Source organism: Schistocerca nitens, chromosome 1, assembly GCF_023898315.1.
Source record: "Schistocerca nitens isolate TAMUIC-IGC-003100 chromosome 1, iqSchNite1.1, whole genome shotgun sequence".
NCBI classification, from domain to species: Eukaryota; Metazoa; Arthropoda; class Insecta; order Orthoptera; family Acrididae; genus Schistocerca; species Schistocerca nitens.
Genome location: NC_064614.1, coordinates 1,181,779,580 through 1,181,794,597, shown reverse-complemented (window position 1 = coordinate 1,181,794,597; position 15,018 = coordinate 1,181,779,580). Strand labels below are relative to the sequence as shown.

The 15,018-nt window shown below is 39.8% G+C and overlaps 1 protein-coding gene across 1 annotated transcript in view; it reads left to right on the top strand.

Moving 5' to 3' along the window:
• LOC126233282 (baculoviral IAP repeat-containing protein 6) overlaps positions 1-15,018 on the top strand; it is a 321,293-nt gene that overhangs the window by 246,900 nt on the left and 59,375 nt on the right. Inside the window, exon 55 of the mRNA XM_049942854.1 lies at positions 6,851-7,006. Coding sequence (XP_049798811.1) covers positions 6,851-7,006 — 156 coding nt within the window. The remainder of the gene's footprint in view (positions 1-6,850; positions 7,007-15,018) is intronic.

The window sequence follows — 15,018 nt, the reverse complement described above, 5'->3', positions numbered from 1 at the left end:
AGTATTTGATTACATCATGGAGATTTAACAAAAGAAACACGCCTTAAATCTAAATTGGAGCAAAAATGTCAATAAAAACGAAGTGCCTGGAGTTTGCGGATGATTTAGTTCTCTTAGTTCTTGATGTGGAAATAGTCACCAGTCTCGAAAAGGATTACAAGTATCCTTTAAGAAAACTGAGACCATACCTATGAAACGCCTGTAAGCAGTCTTCCTGAACACTCAAAATATTAGTGCAGTTCGACAGTTCAAATATCTTGGTGAGAACACAAATCATTACTGGGAAAGAAACTCACTTGTCACTGTCTCCTTCTCTGTGTCTTTCACTATCTCTCTGTCCCAGTGTCATTCTTTTTCTTTCCTGTGGTCACTGTCTCTGCCTTTCTCACTTGTAGTCTGCTGTATTTGTCGTCAACTACTATTGTCTCCTCTTTATACATATTTTTGGGGATGGTTTGCAGGGTATTTTGACCCCTAGACTGGGCAACATTAACAGGTGGGTATAGGGGATAGAAGGAACCTAGACAATTTTTTTCATGTTAGTTTGCCAGCGTGGAGGAGTCCAGACCCCTCCCCCCATGTCTATGTATCGTCTCCACACCTCTCTCTTTCTTTCCACTGTCTCAGCCCTCTTTTGCTCCCACTCCTACTATCTCCATCCGTCTCTCTTCCTTTTTTACTGCTACTGTCTCTCACTGACTATCACTATCTCTTCTCTCTTTGGTTCCCACAGCTGCTGTCTTCATCCATCGATCCATCCATCCATCCATCCATCCATCCATCCATCCATCCATCCATCCATCCATCCATCCATCCCTCCCTCTTCCACTGCCATTTTCTCTGTCCCACCTGCTCTGTCTCCACTCTCTTTCTCTCCCACTGGCACTGACTTCTCTCTGTTCCACTGACATTGTTTCTCTGCTACTCTGTTTCAGCACAAAAAAGCGTGAATGTTTTAGGATGCCAAAATTTTTGATGAAGGCGGAATAAGGATTTAGGCATCTGGTTCCCCACTTTTCTGTCAGAGTCCTTTAAAAAGGAGCATATTCACTTCTTTTATGCTCCAACAGGAGCATTTTTAAGCTTGTTCCCTCCTTTTCCCAGTCACAGCAGGGAGTACTGCTTAAAGGAAATGAATTCTGCATTTCACTAAAGTTTTGATAGTTAATTTATATACTTAGACACAGTTACATTCTTCGATATACATGTAAACAATGACTCAGTACGGTTGACACAAAGTTGTCTCTCACCCAATGCAAGTCTACTGTACAATAATTCACATAAAAATGTGCAACACTTTTAAACTACACCTACAGTGGCCATCATACAGAGACAGTGCACCATAAAGTGAAAATATGGGAACTAAAAACATAGTTTGGTGACCCCAGAACCCTTACCATGTTTTCACTATGTCAGTTAAAACTATATTTATGCCACAGACGAGATATTACAAGCATATTTTATGCACATAAGTATTGTAATGTTCAACCTCTCGATCTCAGTAATGGGATAATGATATAAAAAAAAAGTTTCAAGGTTCACCTAAAACATCATCTTGAGAACAAACATGTGGTAAAAATTGTGGCGACATTCCATGAATAGAAATTATAGAAGTGGCCACTTCCACACTTGGTCCTTTGGGTACCCAAAAATTATCGGTTTTTGGTGTTTTCTCAGGAACTGCTTTTATAAGCTATCAAAGGCCCACCTAGACCACACCCAATGCAAAAGAACCGACCAATTTGCTCACTTTGCCTGGGCGGGGGAAGTGTGTAATGTTTAAATTTTGACTCTGTACAGTAGAATAGCTACAGTATGCCTGTTATTCCAATAGATATACAGTTGGTTGCCAGGCCAAAGCCTATTCAAAACACTTGGCACCTCATCTCTGTGATCAATAGAACTTACATTTTCATGTGCACCTTTTTTAAGCATATTGGTATGGTGCACTGTCATACATGGACTAATATGCGCAAACATAACAAATAAATAGCAACTGCAAACAAAATAGAAACTCATACTTCTTCTATATATGAATATAAATTCTACTAAAATGTAGAAAAGATCAAATATAGCACCATGAAAATAAAACCATTCATATGCTTATAAAATTAATAACTCTGCAATGTACACCTTCTTTGCTGTCATTCTGGTGTTGCAGAAGGCTTTTTTTTTTTAACCACGTCAAGTTCCGTGGAACCAAATTGAGGAGCAAATCTCCAAGGACATGGAACGTGTCAGTACATGAAATTACAACATAAAAGTAATAACAGATAAAAATAAATGTCTGTGAACCCAAAAAGGTCAGTCCATAAGATTAAGTAAACACAATCAACAATACAATACGAATCAGCTTAATTTTTCAAGGAACTCCTTGACAGAATAGAAGGAGTGACCCATGAGGATTCTTTTCAGTTTCGATTTGAAAGCGCGTGGATTACTGCTAAGATTTTTGAATTCGAGTGGTAGCTTATTGAAAACGGGTGCAGCAGTATACTGCACACCTTTCTGCACAAGAGTTAAGGAACTCCAATACAAATGCAGGTTTGATTTTAGCCAAGTATTAACCGAGTGAAAGCTGCATATTCTTGGGAATAAGCTAATATATATATATATGAATATAACAGAGGGAAATACGTCTGCTTGTGTCTGTATGTGTGGATGGATATGGGTGTGTGTGCGAGTGTATACCTGTCCTTTTTTCCCCCTAAGGTAAGTCTTTCCGCTCCCGGGATTGGAATGACTCCTTATCCTCTCCCTTAAAACCCACATCCTTTCGTCTTTCCCTCTCCTTCCCCTCTTTCCTGATGAGGCAACAGTTTGTTGCGAAAGCTTGAATTTTGTGTGTATATTTGTGTTTGTTTGTGTGTCTATCGACCTGCCAGCGCTTTTGTTTGGTAAGTCTCATCATCTTTCTTTTTAGAGAGGCCAATGTCAAAATACCCAGACTCGTGAACAGGGGTTAACAAGAAGTTCATGAACTTGCACCACTTATTGCCTGAACTGCCCGTTTCAGAGCCAAAAATATCCTTTTAGAATGGGAAGAGTTACCCCAAAATATAATACCATATAACATAAGTGAATGAAAATAAGCAAAGTAAACTAATTTTCGTGTCGAACGATCACTCCTGAATATGGGCTATCCACGACAGCTTATTATCTATCTGAACACCTAGAAATTTGAACTTTAAAGTTTCACCAATCAAATGCCCATTCTGTGAAATTAAAACGTTAGATTTTGTTGAATTGTGTGTTAGAAACTGTAAAAACTGAGTCATACTGTGATTTAGAATTAGTTTATTTGCTACAGGCCATGAACTTAGATCATGTACCCCACTATTTGAAACCAAGCCAATGTTGCACACAACATCCATTACTACCAAGCTAGTGTCATCAGCAAATAGAAATATTTTAGATTTACCCTTAATACTAGAGGGCATATCATTTATATAAATAAGGAACAGGAGTGGCCCCAACATTGATCCCTGGGGCACCCTCCACTTGACAGTACCCCACTCATACCCCACATCACAGCCGTTATGAACATTATGAATAATGATCTTTTGCTGCTTGTTGCTAAAGTAAGAGGTGAACCAATTGTGAGCTACTCCCCATATTCCTTAATGGTCCACCTTCTGGAGCAATATTTTGTGATCAACACAATAAAATGCCTTAGTTAAATCAAAAAATATGCCAAGTGTTTGAAACCTTTTGTTTAACCCGCCCCATACCTCACAGAGAAAAGAGAATATAGCATTTGCAGTTGTTAAACAACTTCTAGAGCTGAACTGTACTGGTAAAAGCAGGAATGCCATAGTTCAATTTTGTGTCACTGCAGATGTCTTAGATAGTTTGCTTCTTTCACATGTTGTCCTGCTAGGTACTTCCTTGGTGGCCATAAGCCACAAATCTGGTAGCCTGTAGTAATCATCTCTGCAGAGATGAAGTTATTTGTTAGAGATCTCTGTGACTTTTTGGATTTCATTCTTTGTGTCAGTCATGTCATACACATTACAACAATCACAGATCACTTCATGAAATATGACTGTGTAAAGATGAAGGGTTCCATGCTAGGCCAGAGAATGTCCTCTGCTTCATATTGACTGAAGAAATGTCGCTTTTATACAGTTTCTCTGAAGAATTTTACCAACACTGTTCATTACGCTGCAGACATATGATAGCCTTAGCAAGTAGGAAGAAGGCTCCAGATTTTAGAACAACACCTTTGGAAGTTGCTATCTGTGACATTGCTGGAAATTTGCACAAAATACAACTGGCCAGTGGAAAGACACCATGGTGATGGTAATGGATACTGCAGAATAATAGAGGAAGATGTAACAACTTTGGCTTGGCTTCACATACTGTCAACTGAAATATACACTATGTGATCAAAAGTATCTGAACACCTGGCTGAAAATGACTTAAAAGTTCGTGGTGCCCTCCATTGGTAATGCTGGAATTCAATATGGTGTTGACTCACCTGTAGCCTTGATGACAGGTTCCACTCTAGTAGGCATATGTTCATCAGGTGCTGGAAGGTTTCTTGGGGAATGGTAGCCCATTCTTCATGGAGTGGGGGAATGGCAGCCCATTCTTCATGGAGTACAGCAGTGAATAGAGGTATCGATGTTGGTCGGTGAGGTCTGGCACAAAGTCAGAGTTCCAAAACATCCCAAAGGTGTTCTATAGGATTCCGGTCAGGACTCTGTGCAGGCCAGTCCATTACAGGGATGTTATTGTCATGCAACCACTCCGCCACAGCTGTACATTATGAACAAGTTGTCGATCATGTTGAAAGATGCAATCACCATTCCTGAATTGCTTTTCAGCAGTGGAAAGCAAGAAGCTGCTTAAAACATCAATGTAGGCCTGTGCTGTGATAGTGCCATGCAAAACAACAAGGGGTGCAAGTCCCCTGATTCGTCACTCCACACAATGTTTTCCCATTGCTCAATCGTCCAATGTTTACGCTCCTTACACCAAGCAAGGTGTCATTTGGCATTTACCGGCGTGATGTGTGACTTATGAGGAGCCATTCGACCATGAAATCCAAGTTTTCTCACCTCCCACCTAACTGTCATAGTGCCTGCAGTGGATCCTGATGCAGTTTAGAATTCTTGTGTGATGGTCTGGATAGATGTCTGCCTGTTACACCTTACAAGCCTCTTCAACTGTTGGCGGTCTCTGTCAGGCAACAAATGAGGTCGACCTGTACGCTTTTGTGCTGTACGTGTCCCTTCACGTTTATACTTCACTATCACATTGGAAACAGTGGACCTAGGGATGTTTAGGAGTGTGGAAATCTTGCATACAGACGTATAACACAAGTGACTCCCAATCACATGACCATGTTTGAAGTCCGTGAGTTCCGCGGAGTGCCCCTTTCTGTGCTCTCACTCTGTCTAATGACTAGTGAGGTCGCTGGTGTGGAGTACCTGGCAGTAGGTGGCAGCACAATGCACCTACTATGAAAAACGTATGTTGTTGGGGGTGTCCGGATACTTCTGATCACATAGTGTATTTAGATAAACAGGATATTAGATTCTATATTCATTACATCTTTTACTATTGTAAATTACACTGATGTTTATTCACTAGTGCAAAGTGGCACACAAACTTCTTGCTACATCCCTGTCCACCAAATGGACAGCACATGTAGACATCACAGTTGAATTCTGCAGTGTAAAACATCTTAATCTATCTGATGATGGTAGCACAACTATTGATATGAACAGTGATGTTTAAAATAAAAGTGACTGAAGCAGTAAAGAAATGACTTTTTGGTGTAGATTATTATAAAATTTAAGAAAAAAATATGTTACAAGGCTTAAAAATGATTAGTTATAAAATCAAGATTCTGGTGGCCCACATACCCTATTATGCCCGTAGTATACATACAACCAAAGAACACAAAGAAGGAGATCTGCTGAAACTTGTTGCAGATGGCCAACTGTATATCAGAGAAGCTGAAACACATTGACAGGAAAATAGACTTATTTGTGAAGTATTGCGCACATTATGTAGAGATTTAGTGCACTTAAAGTGCCTGCCTGCAGGCAGCCAAGAACCCACAGGCTCGGGTGGACAAATAGCTGATCACAGGCAGTTGGGGAACTATGTTGTAGCATACATAATCATACTGCATGCGGCCAGGGATAGCCAAGCACGTCTTGCATGTGCACAATGTGTGCAGTAAAGAAGTATTTTGGACGACATGCAATAACCAGTGCTGAGTTATGTCCGGCCTGTCATCTCCATTATGCGGATGATTTTGTTTTTCCTATGATGTAAAAAAAACTGCTTAGATTTCACTTTTTTTTTTAAATGTTGTCCACCCTGAATTTAACTTCCCTTTGGAGATGGAGAGTGAGAAAGATGTTTTGTTCCTAGATGTGTTGGCTACAAAAGATTGGAAAGACCTTAAAAATACTCTGGAACACAGAGTATTCAGTAAGCCAACTGACATTAACAGGTATTTATAAATCATTGGATGAAGATCTATTTTTCTGCTCTGTAAGGCTATCATTCGTGTACTGCCTACTGTCAGTCCCTAACTAAAACATCAGCCTACTAATCAAATCCTGAGGAACTTGCACTCAGTAATTCTCCACCTTAGAAACATTGCAGGAGAATATCTGTTTATATGTGAATGCAGCATTGAATTTTGACAGTGTACAGTTACCTGTGGACACTAGATATCCCCAAAAGATTCCAGCGAAGTAGTTGAAACACTCGAGTTGTTGAAGTAGTACAAGAGGAAAACAATACAGCCTAATTATCCAGAGGATCTTACTTCTGTTGGCAACTGTTGCAAAAGCCTGCAGACTTACATTTTTCATGTATTCGCCAGATTTCTGTCATCAAGAGGAACAGCAGCTAAGTGACAATGCAGACAAAGGGACTCAGTCATCCTCAAGAAAGGCTGGGTTTCGTGATCCTAGTTCATTGGTCTCAGATATGGATGATGGGACTTCCTGCTGCAACAATGCAACCAGTTTTCCTCAAGGTACAGTTGTTTTTATTATTATTTCTGTGAGTAATTTATTTTTATTCTTTTATTTATTTATATTATCCAAAAAAGTATTCACTAACAAGGGAACCTCCCCATCGCACCCCCCCCTCAGATTTAGTTATACGTTGGCACAGTGGATAGGCCTTGGAAAAACTGAACACAGATCAATCGAGAAAACAGGAAGAAGTTGTGTGGAACTATGAAAAAAATAAGCAAAATATACAACCTGAGTAGTCCATGCGCAGGATAGGCAACGTCAAGGACAGTGTGAGCTGTGGAACGAAAGGTCCTTGGTTCAAGTCTACCCTCGAGTGAAAGGTTTAATTCTTTGTTTTCAGACAATTATCAAAGTTCAGGGACTCACACATAATCAACTTCGCTCTCCAAAATTCCAGTACATGTTCAGATTTGCTTGGACATATGCAGGATTTGATAGTCTACACACGGAAAAATATGAAAACGTTAAAAAGATGTGTTTTGATAGAGCACAGGCAAAACTGTGCGAGTGTGAAACTGTTGCATTCATTTGTTGCAGTTTATATGACAAAAGCCTTATGTTTTCATCACTTTTTTGGGAGTGATTATCACATCCACAAGAAAACCTAAATCGGGCAAGGTAGAAGAATCTTTTTACCCATTCGCCAAGCGTACAAGTTGGGTGGGTCGACAACAAATTCCTCTCATGTGACACACATGCCGTCACCAGTGTCGTATAGAATATATCAGATGTGTTTTTCTGTGGAGGAATCGGTTGACCTATGACCTTGCGATCAAATGTTTTCGGTTCCCATTGGAGAGGCACGTCCTTTTGTCTACTAATCGCACGGTTTTATGGTGCGGTCTCAAAACACAGACACTAAACTTATCACAGTGAACAGAGATGTCAATGAATGAACGGACAGATCATAACTTTGCGAAAATAAAGCAATTAAAATTTTCACACGAGGGAAGATTTGAAGCAAGGACCTCTCGTTCCGCAGGTCTTGCACATGGACTACTCACTTTGTGTATTTTGCTTATTTTTTTCATAGTTCCACAGAACTTCTTCCTGTTTTCTCGATTAATCTGTGTTCAGTTTTTCAAGGCCTATCCACTGTGCCAACTTATAACTAAATCTGAGGGGGGGGTGCGATGGGGAGGTTCCCTTGTAAGAAGTTTACATCTGCTCATCACTTAACTTATGTTGTAAAATATACACATCTCAGAATTTTCTTGTTCGCTTATATATAACTGTTTTCCTAAAACTATAACGAGGAAATTTGTACTTCTTGAAGTCTAACTCCAAACAGGTTAAATTTTTTTGTCATTGTTGAGAATGGCACTTTGCAGTATTTCTGTTTAAATTCATAACTCACTGTGAATAACTGTTACTCTGTTGTATTTGTAATTTCTGTTCAGATCACCATCAAATAACTCTTAGTGTATTCGGCATTCAGCAGCAATTTCTTGGTAATGACAACTGTAGCCCACTCTATTATTCACAGAATATATTACCCTCTTTACCTAAGTATAAGATGATCCTGAATGTAATGGTGTCCCCCCCCCCTCCCCGTTCCCCTCCATATGTATTTTCTTTTAAGAGGCACCTAGCCAACTAGCTCTGCAGATGATGAAGAAATTGATGAAATGTATGACGAGATAAAAGAAATTATTCAGGTAGTGAAGGGAGACGAAAATTTAATAGTCATGGGTGACTGGAATTCGTCGGTAGGAAAAGGGAGAGAAGGAAACATAGTAGGTGGATATGGATTGGAGGGAAGAAATGAAAGAGGAAGCCGCCTTGTAGAATTTGGCACAGAGCATAACTTAATCATAGCTAACACTTGGTTCAAGAATCATAAAAGAAGGTTGTATACCTGGAAGAATCCTGGAGATACTAATAGGTATCAGATAGATTATATAATGGTAAGAAAGAGATTTAGGAACCAGGTTTTAAATAGTAAGACATTTCCAGGGGCAGATGTGGATTCTGACCACAATCTATTGGTTATGAACTGCAGATTGAAACTGAAGAAACTGCAAAAAGGTGGGAATTTCAGGAGATGGGACCTGGATAAACTGAAAGAAACAGAGGTTGTAGAGAGTTTCAGGGAGAGCATAAGGGAACAATTGACAGGAATGGGGGAAAGAAATACAGTAGAAGAAGAATGGGTAGCTCTGAGGGATGAAGTAGTGAAGGCAGCAGAGGATCAAGTAGGTAAAAAGACGAGGGCTAATAGAAATCCTTGGGTAACAGAAGAAATATTGAATTTAATTGATGAAAGGAGAAAATATAAAAATGCAGTAAATGAAGCAGGCAAAATGGAATACAAACATCTCAAAAATGAGATCGACAGAAAGTGCAAAATGGCTAAGCAGGGATGGCTAGAGGACAAATGTAAGGATGTAGAGGCTTGTCACACTAGGGGTAAGATAGATACTGCCTACAGGAAAATTAAAGAGACCTTTGGAGAGAAGAGAACCACTTGTATGAATATCAAGAGCTCAGATGGCAACCCAGTTCTAAGCAAAGAAGGAAAGGCAGAAAGGTGGAAGGAGTATATAGAGGGTTTATACAAGGGCGATGTACTTGAGGACAGTATTATGGAAATGGAAGAGGATGTAGATGAAGATGAAATGGGAGATAAGATACTGCGTGAAGAGTTTGACAGAGCACTGAAAGACCTGAGTCGAAACAAGGCCCCGGGAGTAGTCAACATTCCATTAGAACTACTGATGGCCTTGGGAGAGCCAGTCATGACAAAACTCTACCATCTGGTGAGCAAGATGTATGAGACAGGCGAAATACCCACAGATTTCAAGAAGAATATAATAATTCCAATACCAAAGAAAGCAGGTGTTGACAGATGTGAAAATTACCGAACTATCAGTTTAATAAGTCACAGCTGCAAAATACTAACGCGAATTCTTTACAGACGAATGGAAAAACTGGTAGAAGCGGACCTCGGGGAAGATAAGTTTGGATTCCGTAGAAATGTTGGAACACGTGAGGCAATACTAACCTTACGACTTATCTTAGAAGAAAGATTAAGAAAAGGCAAACCTACGTTTCTAGCATTTGTAGACTTAGAGAAAGCTTTTGACAACGTTAACTGGAATACTCTCTTTCAAATTCTGAAGGTGGCAGGGGTAAAATACAAGGAGCGAAAGGCTATTCACAATTTGTACAGAAACCAGATGGCAGTTATAAGAGTCGAGGGGCATGAAAGGGAAGCAGTGGTTGGGAAAGGAGTGAGACAGGGTTGTAGACTCTCCCCGATGTTATTCAATCTGTATATTGAGCAAGCAGTAAAGGAAACAAAAGAAAAATTCGGAGTAGGTATTAAAATTCATGGAGAAGAAGTAAAAACTTTGAGGTTCGCCGATGACATTGTAATTCTGTCAGAGACAGCAAAGAACTTGGAAGAGCAGTTGAACGGAATGGACAGTGTCTTGAAAGGAGGATATAAGATGAACATCAACAAAAACAAAACGAGGATAATGGAATGTAGTCAAATTAAATTGGGTGATGCTGAGGGGATTAGATTAGGAAATGAGACACTTAAAGTAGTAAAGGAGTTTTGCTATTTAGGGAGTAAAATAACTTATGATGGTCGAAGTAGAGAGGATATAAAATGTAGACTGGCAATGGCAAGGAAATCGCTTCTGAAGAAGAGAAATTTGTTAACATCGAGAATAGATTTAAGTGTCAGGAAGTTGTTTCTGAAAGTATTTGTATGGAGTGTAGCCATGTATGGAAGTGAAACATGGACGATAACCAGTTTGGACAAGAAGAGAATAGAAGCTTTCGAAATGTGGTGCTACAGAAGAATGCTGAAGATAAGGTGGGTAGATCACGTAACTAATGAGGAGGTATTGAATAGGATTGGGGAGAAGAGAAGTTTGTGGCACAACTTGACTAGAAGAAGGGATCGGTTGGTAGGACATGTTTTGAGGCATCAAGGGATCACAAATTTAGCATTGGAGGGCAGCGTGGAGGGTAAAAATCGTAGAGGGAGACCAAGAGATCAATACACTAAGCAGATTCAGAAGGATGTAGGTTGCAGTAGGTACTGGGAGATGAAGAAGCTTGCACAGGATAGAGCAGCATGGAGAGCTGCATCAAACCAGTCTCAGGACTGAAGACCACAACAACAACAACAACAAGAGGCACCTTGAGAAAAATTTATTTCTAACATATTCTGACCAGTCAAAATTACAGAGCTTTTTATTGACAGTAAATATCTGCCAAAAAGTTAGCATTGTACCTATTTTAAATGTAGGCCATTTATTGATTGTGTATATGTTGATAATATGTGAAAAATAAACACACAGAAATGGTTTACTGTGGTATCACCATTTTTAATCATCATCCTAATAAAACAGTTGTTAAATTTATATCCTAACTGTCAATTTCACTTTTCTTTCCAAACACACTGCGATATCTGAGGTTGTAGTTACAGTGGAACCTGAGAACTCAGCTGTTTCCCCAACCCCACCCCACCCCCTCCTCCGAAAATACACTGAATTTTGCTACCTTATGGGTGTGAGAATGTTATAATGTTCTTTTGTTTCCAAACATATCAATCATGTACCTGCCATTCTCTCAATGGCTGCACAGAACCAGCAGCTGACACACCCCGTATCATTCCCATTATACTTCACAGAAAGTAACAACATTCTTGCAGGAAACATGTAAGTATGCCACTGGCCTCATGTAGACTCTTGCCATCTTGTGCAGAAATGTATGCCATTTTTGTGTATCTGTCCAATTTTAAGGCCAATTCAAATAGATCCAGGCAAACTGCAGTTTAAACGTGGCAGAAGTTCATCAAAAGCCAAAGTACATGATATAGGTTCCCATGGTTGGCAGCACACTCACTACTCCCCTCCCCGCACTTGTCCTAGTTCTCAGCTGATATCACCAACTCTTCTGTAATGCTGTGCTTGTGCGTCTGTGAAACACAGGCTGCAATATCTTCAGTTGTGCCGGTAATATGTACCACTACCAACTAATACATAAATAAGAGATCACAATCACAGTTGTGCAAAATTCTAAAACATTTGCTCATCCTGCAATCTAGGAATGTCTGTTATACTATCTCCATGTCTAAGTCTTTCTGCTGCAATTTATTCACATGATAAGAATTTGCTATTTGCGTGATAAGAATTTGTTAGTTTATTATGGTTTATTTCATTATTTAGATATTTAATTCTGGATTATTTTTCTTTCTTGATTAATCTGAATGTACCCATCCTGTTCTAAAGCTGATGAAATGTCTGTAACTTTCTTATCCGGTATTTTAAAATGTGAACAGCAAATGAATTTTTCATTTACAACTCATTCGGTAAATCATTACAGTCTCTTTACAGACGAGTAAAATATTGACTAATGTATAAAATCAAGTAATGTTTTTGAAGGGCAACATTTTCACCTTTCACTGTTAACTTCACTTAAAAAGCACTATTAACATTTCTGTACGGTCTCCATACATGTATGAGAACTTTTATTGCATGCCTGTTCAAATACAAGAAGTGTGACAAGTGTGACCTCAGTAGCCTGAACTTCACCTGTAAATGTAAGATGGCCCCAACATCAGTCTATTAATCAATGTAAAAACATTGACCTCAGCAGCAATAGTTTAAATGCAAATATAAGAAAGACCCTATAGTTTTTTAATGACAAATTTGGGGAAAAAACCTCATCTTGTAATTGAGTAAATACTGTAATATTGTCTCATGCCCCTCCCCTTTTGCTGTTTGATTGAGTTACCACTCAAATCATTTCATTTGGCACCCTATGGTGTAAATAAACTGTGATTACAACTTACAGCTTGCAACTTGGATTATAAAAAATGGAAATTCCTAGATGGAGCAGTGCGTAAAATAACCTCAAATGTTTGATGACAAGGTGACAAGTTAACCAAATCCTCCACCGAAAACATGTCTGGTGTGTCATAAATGGCATTAGTGACAGTATGTGTGTCATATGAGAGGAATCTCTTACCAACGCACCTAATTTGTATGCATGCCGAGTGAGTGAGATATACCTCCTTGCCCAATTTAGGTGTTTGTATGAATATCAATCCCGAGGTAATGATGAAAACACAATAGTTTTCACATAATCTGCAACAAATTATGCAACAGTTTCAAAATCACACACTTCCTCTGTGCTCTTTCAAAACATATGTTTTTAACGTTTCTGAAGTAGCATTCCATTTCGGAAGCTTTGACTCTTGAATTTCTTTGTTGTAACATAGTTCACACGCATTTGTTTTTTCATTTGTGTGAGACATCTATGTGGTACCTCATCTGCTCTCACTATTCATCATGTTTACTTGCAACGGTAACTTATTCTTACCACATGACTCATATTCTGTAACCAGTGTATAATAAGACATCTGCCAAGGCTAAAGAAAGAAAAGAAAGATTCCAGTGACCAGATGCATAGTTCAAATATTGTGGGAAAAGAAAGTATATAAAAATAAATGAGATGAGGATGTTTCAAATAAGGCTCACATGCTTGGCAGTCCGACATGGTGACCACTTAACCATAATGCCTTTGTTCTGTCAGGTAGCTCTATATTGTAGCCTGGACCGTTTCACTGTTTCTACACTTTTTCTTCAGAGTCAGCTCACTTCCTTCCTGTTCTCATGCTTGATCTGTCTTCAATTTTTCGCGGGCTATCCACTGGGTCATCTTACCATTAAATCTGAGTGTAATGGGGTGCGATGGAGAGTTTCCCTTGTTATTAGTTCAGAGATACTTGTGCTGGAAAGAAGTATCCAAGTGGCCCGGATTGTGAAGCAGCTGTTGAAGTCACTTGTGTTGTGTGTGCAGCATGTTCGGCATCTTTCATAGTTTGGCAGTGGCTATTCATGCAAGTAGACAGTAGGTTATTTGTCGTGCCCACATTGAATCTTGTACAGTAATCCCAGTGTACCCGATATATAATATGGCTACTTTCATATGTGGCCCTGTCTTTTATTGGGTAGAAAATGCCTATGACTGGATAACAGTAGAAAGTGGGGGTGGGTGTATGGGACAGGTCTTGCACATGGGCCAACTAAAAGGGAAAAAGCTATGGTGTGTAGGATTGGAATAGAGATGGAAAAGAATATTCAGTAATTTGGCTGGGCAACCAGATAGTACTACGGAGGATGTGAGTATGATTTTAGGTAGGATATCTCTCCTCACAGGCATGACGAGAGATAGTCGAAGCCCTGGTGGAAGATGTGGTTGAGCTTTTCAAGGTCATGATGGTACTGGGTGATGGGTGATCACAGGAGTGTTGGTTGGTGGCTGGCTAACAAGTTTACGAGTGTCAGAGGAGCAGATGGCATGGTAGACTTGTTTATGGATGAGCTGGACAAGACACCCAATAAAAAGCAGGACTAAGTATGAGAGTAGCTACGTTATGTATCAGCTTTGCTGAAATTCCTGTGCAGCATTCTATGTGGACACGAGACAAGTAACTAACTATCTACTCACATGAATGGCTATTGGCAAACTGTGGCAAATTATAAACTTGACCACCCAATTGCAAAACTTGCTGCACAGCAAACATGACTTCAACAGTTTGCTTCACAATATGGGCCATTTTGATACTCACTTCCAGCACAGATGCATCTGAACTAAGCAGGTAGGGTTGGGTTGGGTTGGGTTGTTTGGGGAAGGAGACCAGACAGCGAGGTCATCGGTCTTATCGGATTGGGGAAGGAAGTCGGCCGTGCCCTTTCAAAGGAACCATCCCGGCAGTTGCCTGGAGCGATTTAGGGAAATCACTGAAAACCTAAATCAGGATGGCCGGACGCGGGATTGAACCGTCGTCCTCCCGAATGCGAGTCTAGTGTCTAACCACTGCGCCACCTCGCTCGGTTAAGCAGGTAGGAATTCTCTCTCCAGCACAGCCTCCATTCTCACAGTTCTTGTGGCTTAAACCACCTCTCTCTCTCTCTCTCTCTCTCTCTCTCTCTCTCTCTCTCTCTCTCTCTCTCTAACCACGGATCTGTCCAAAGAGTTGCCT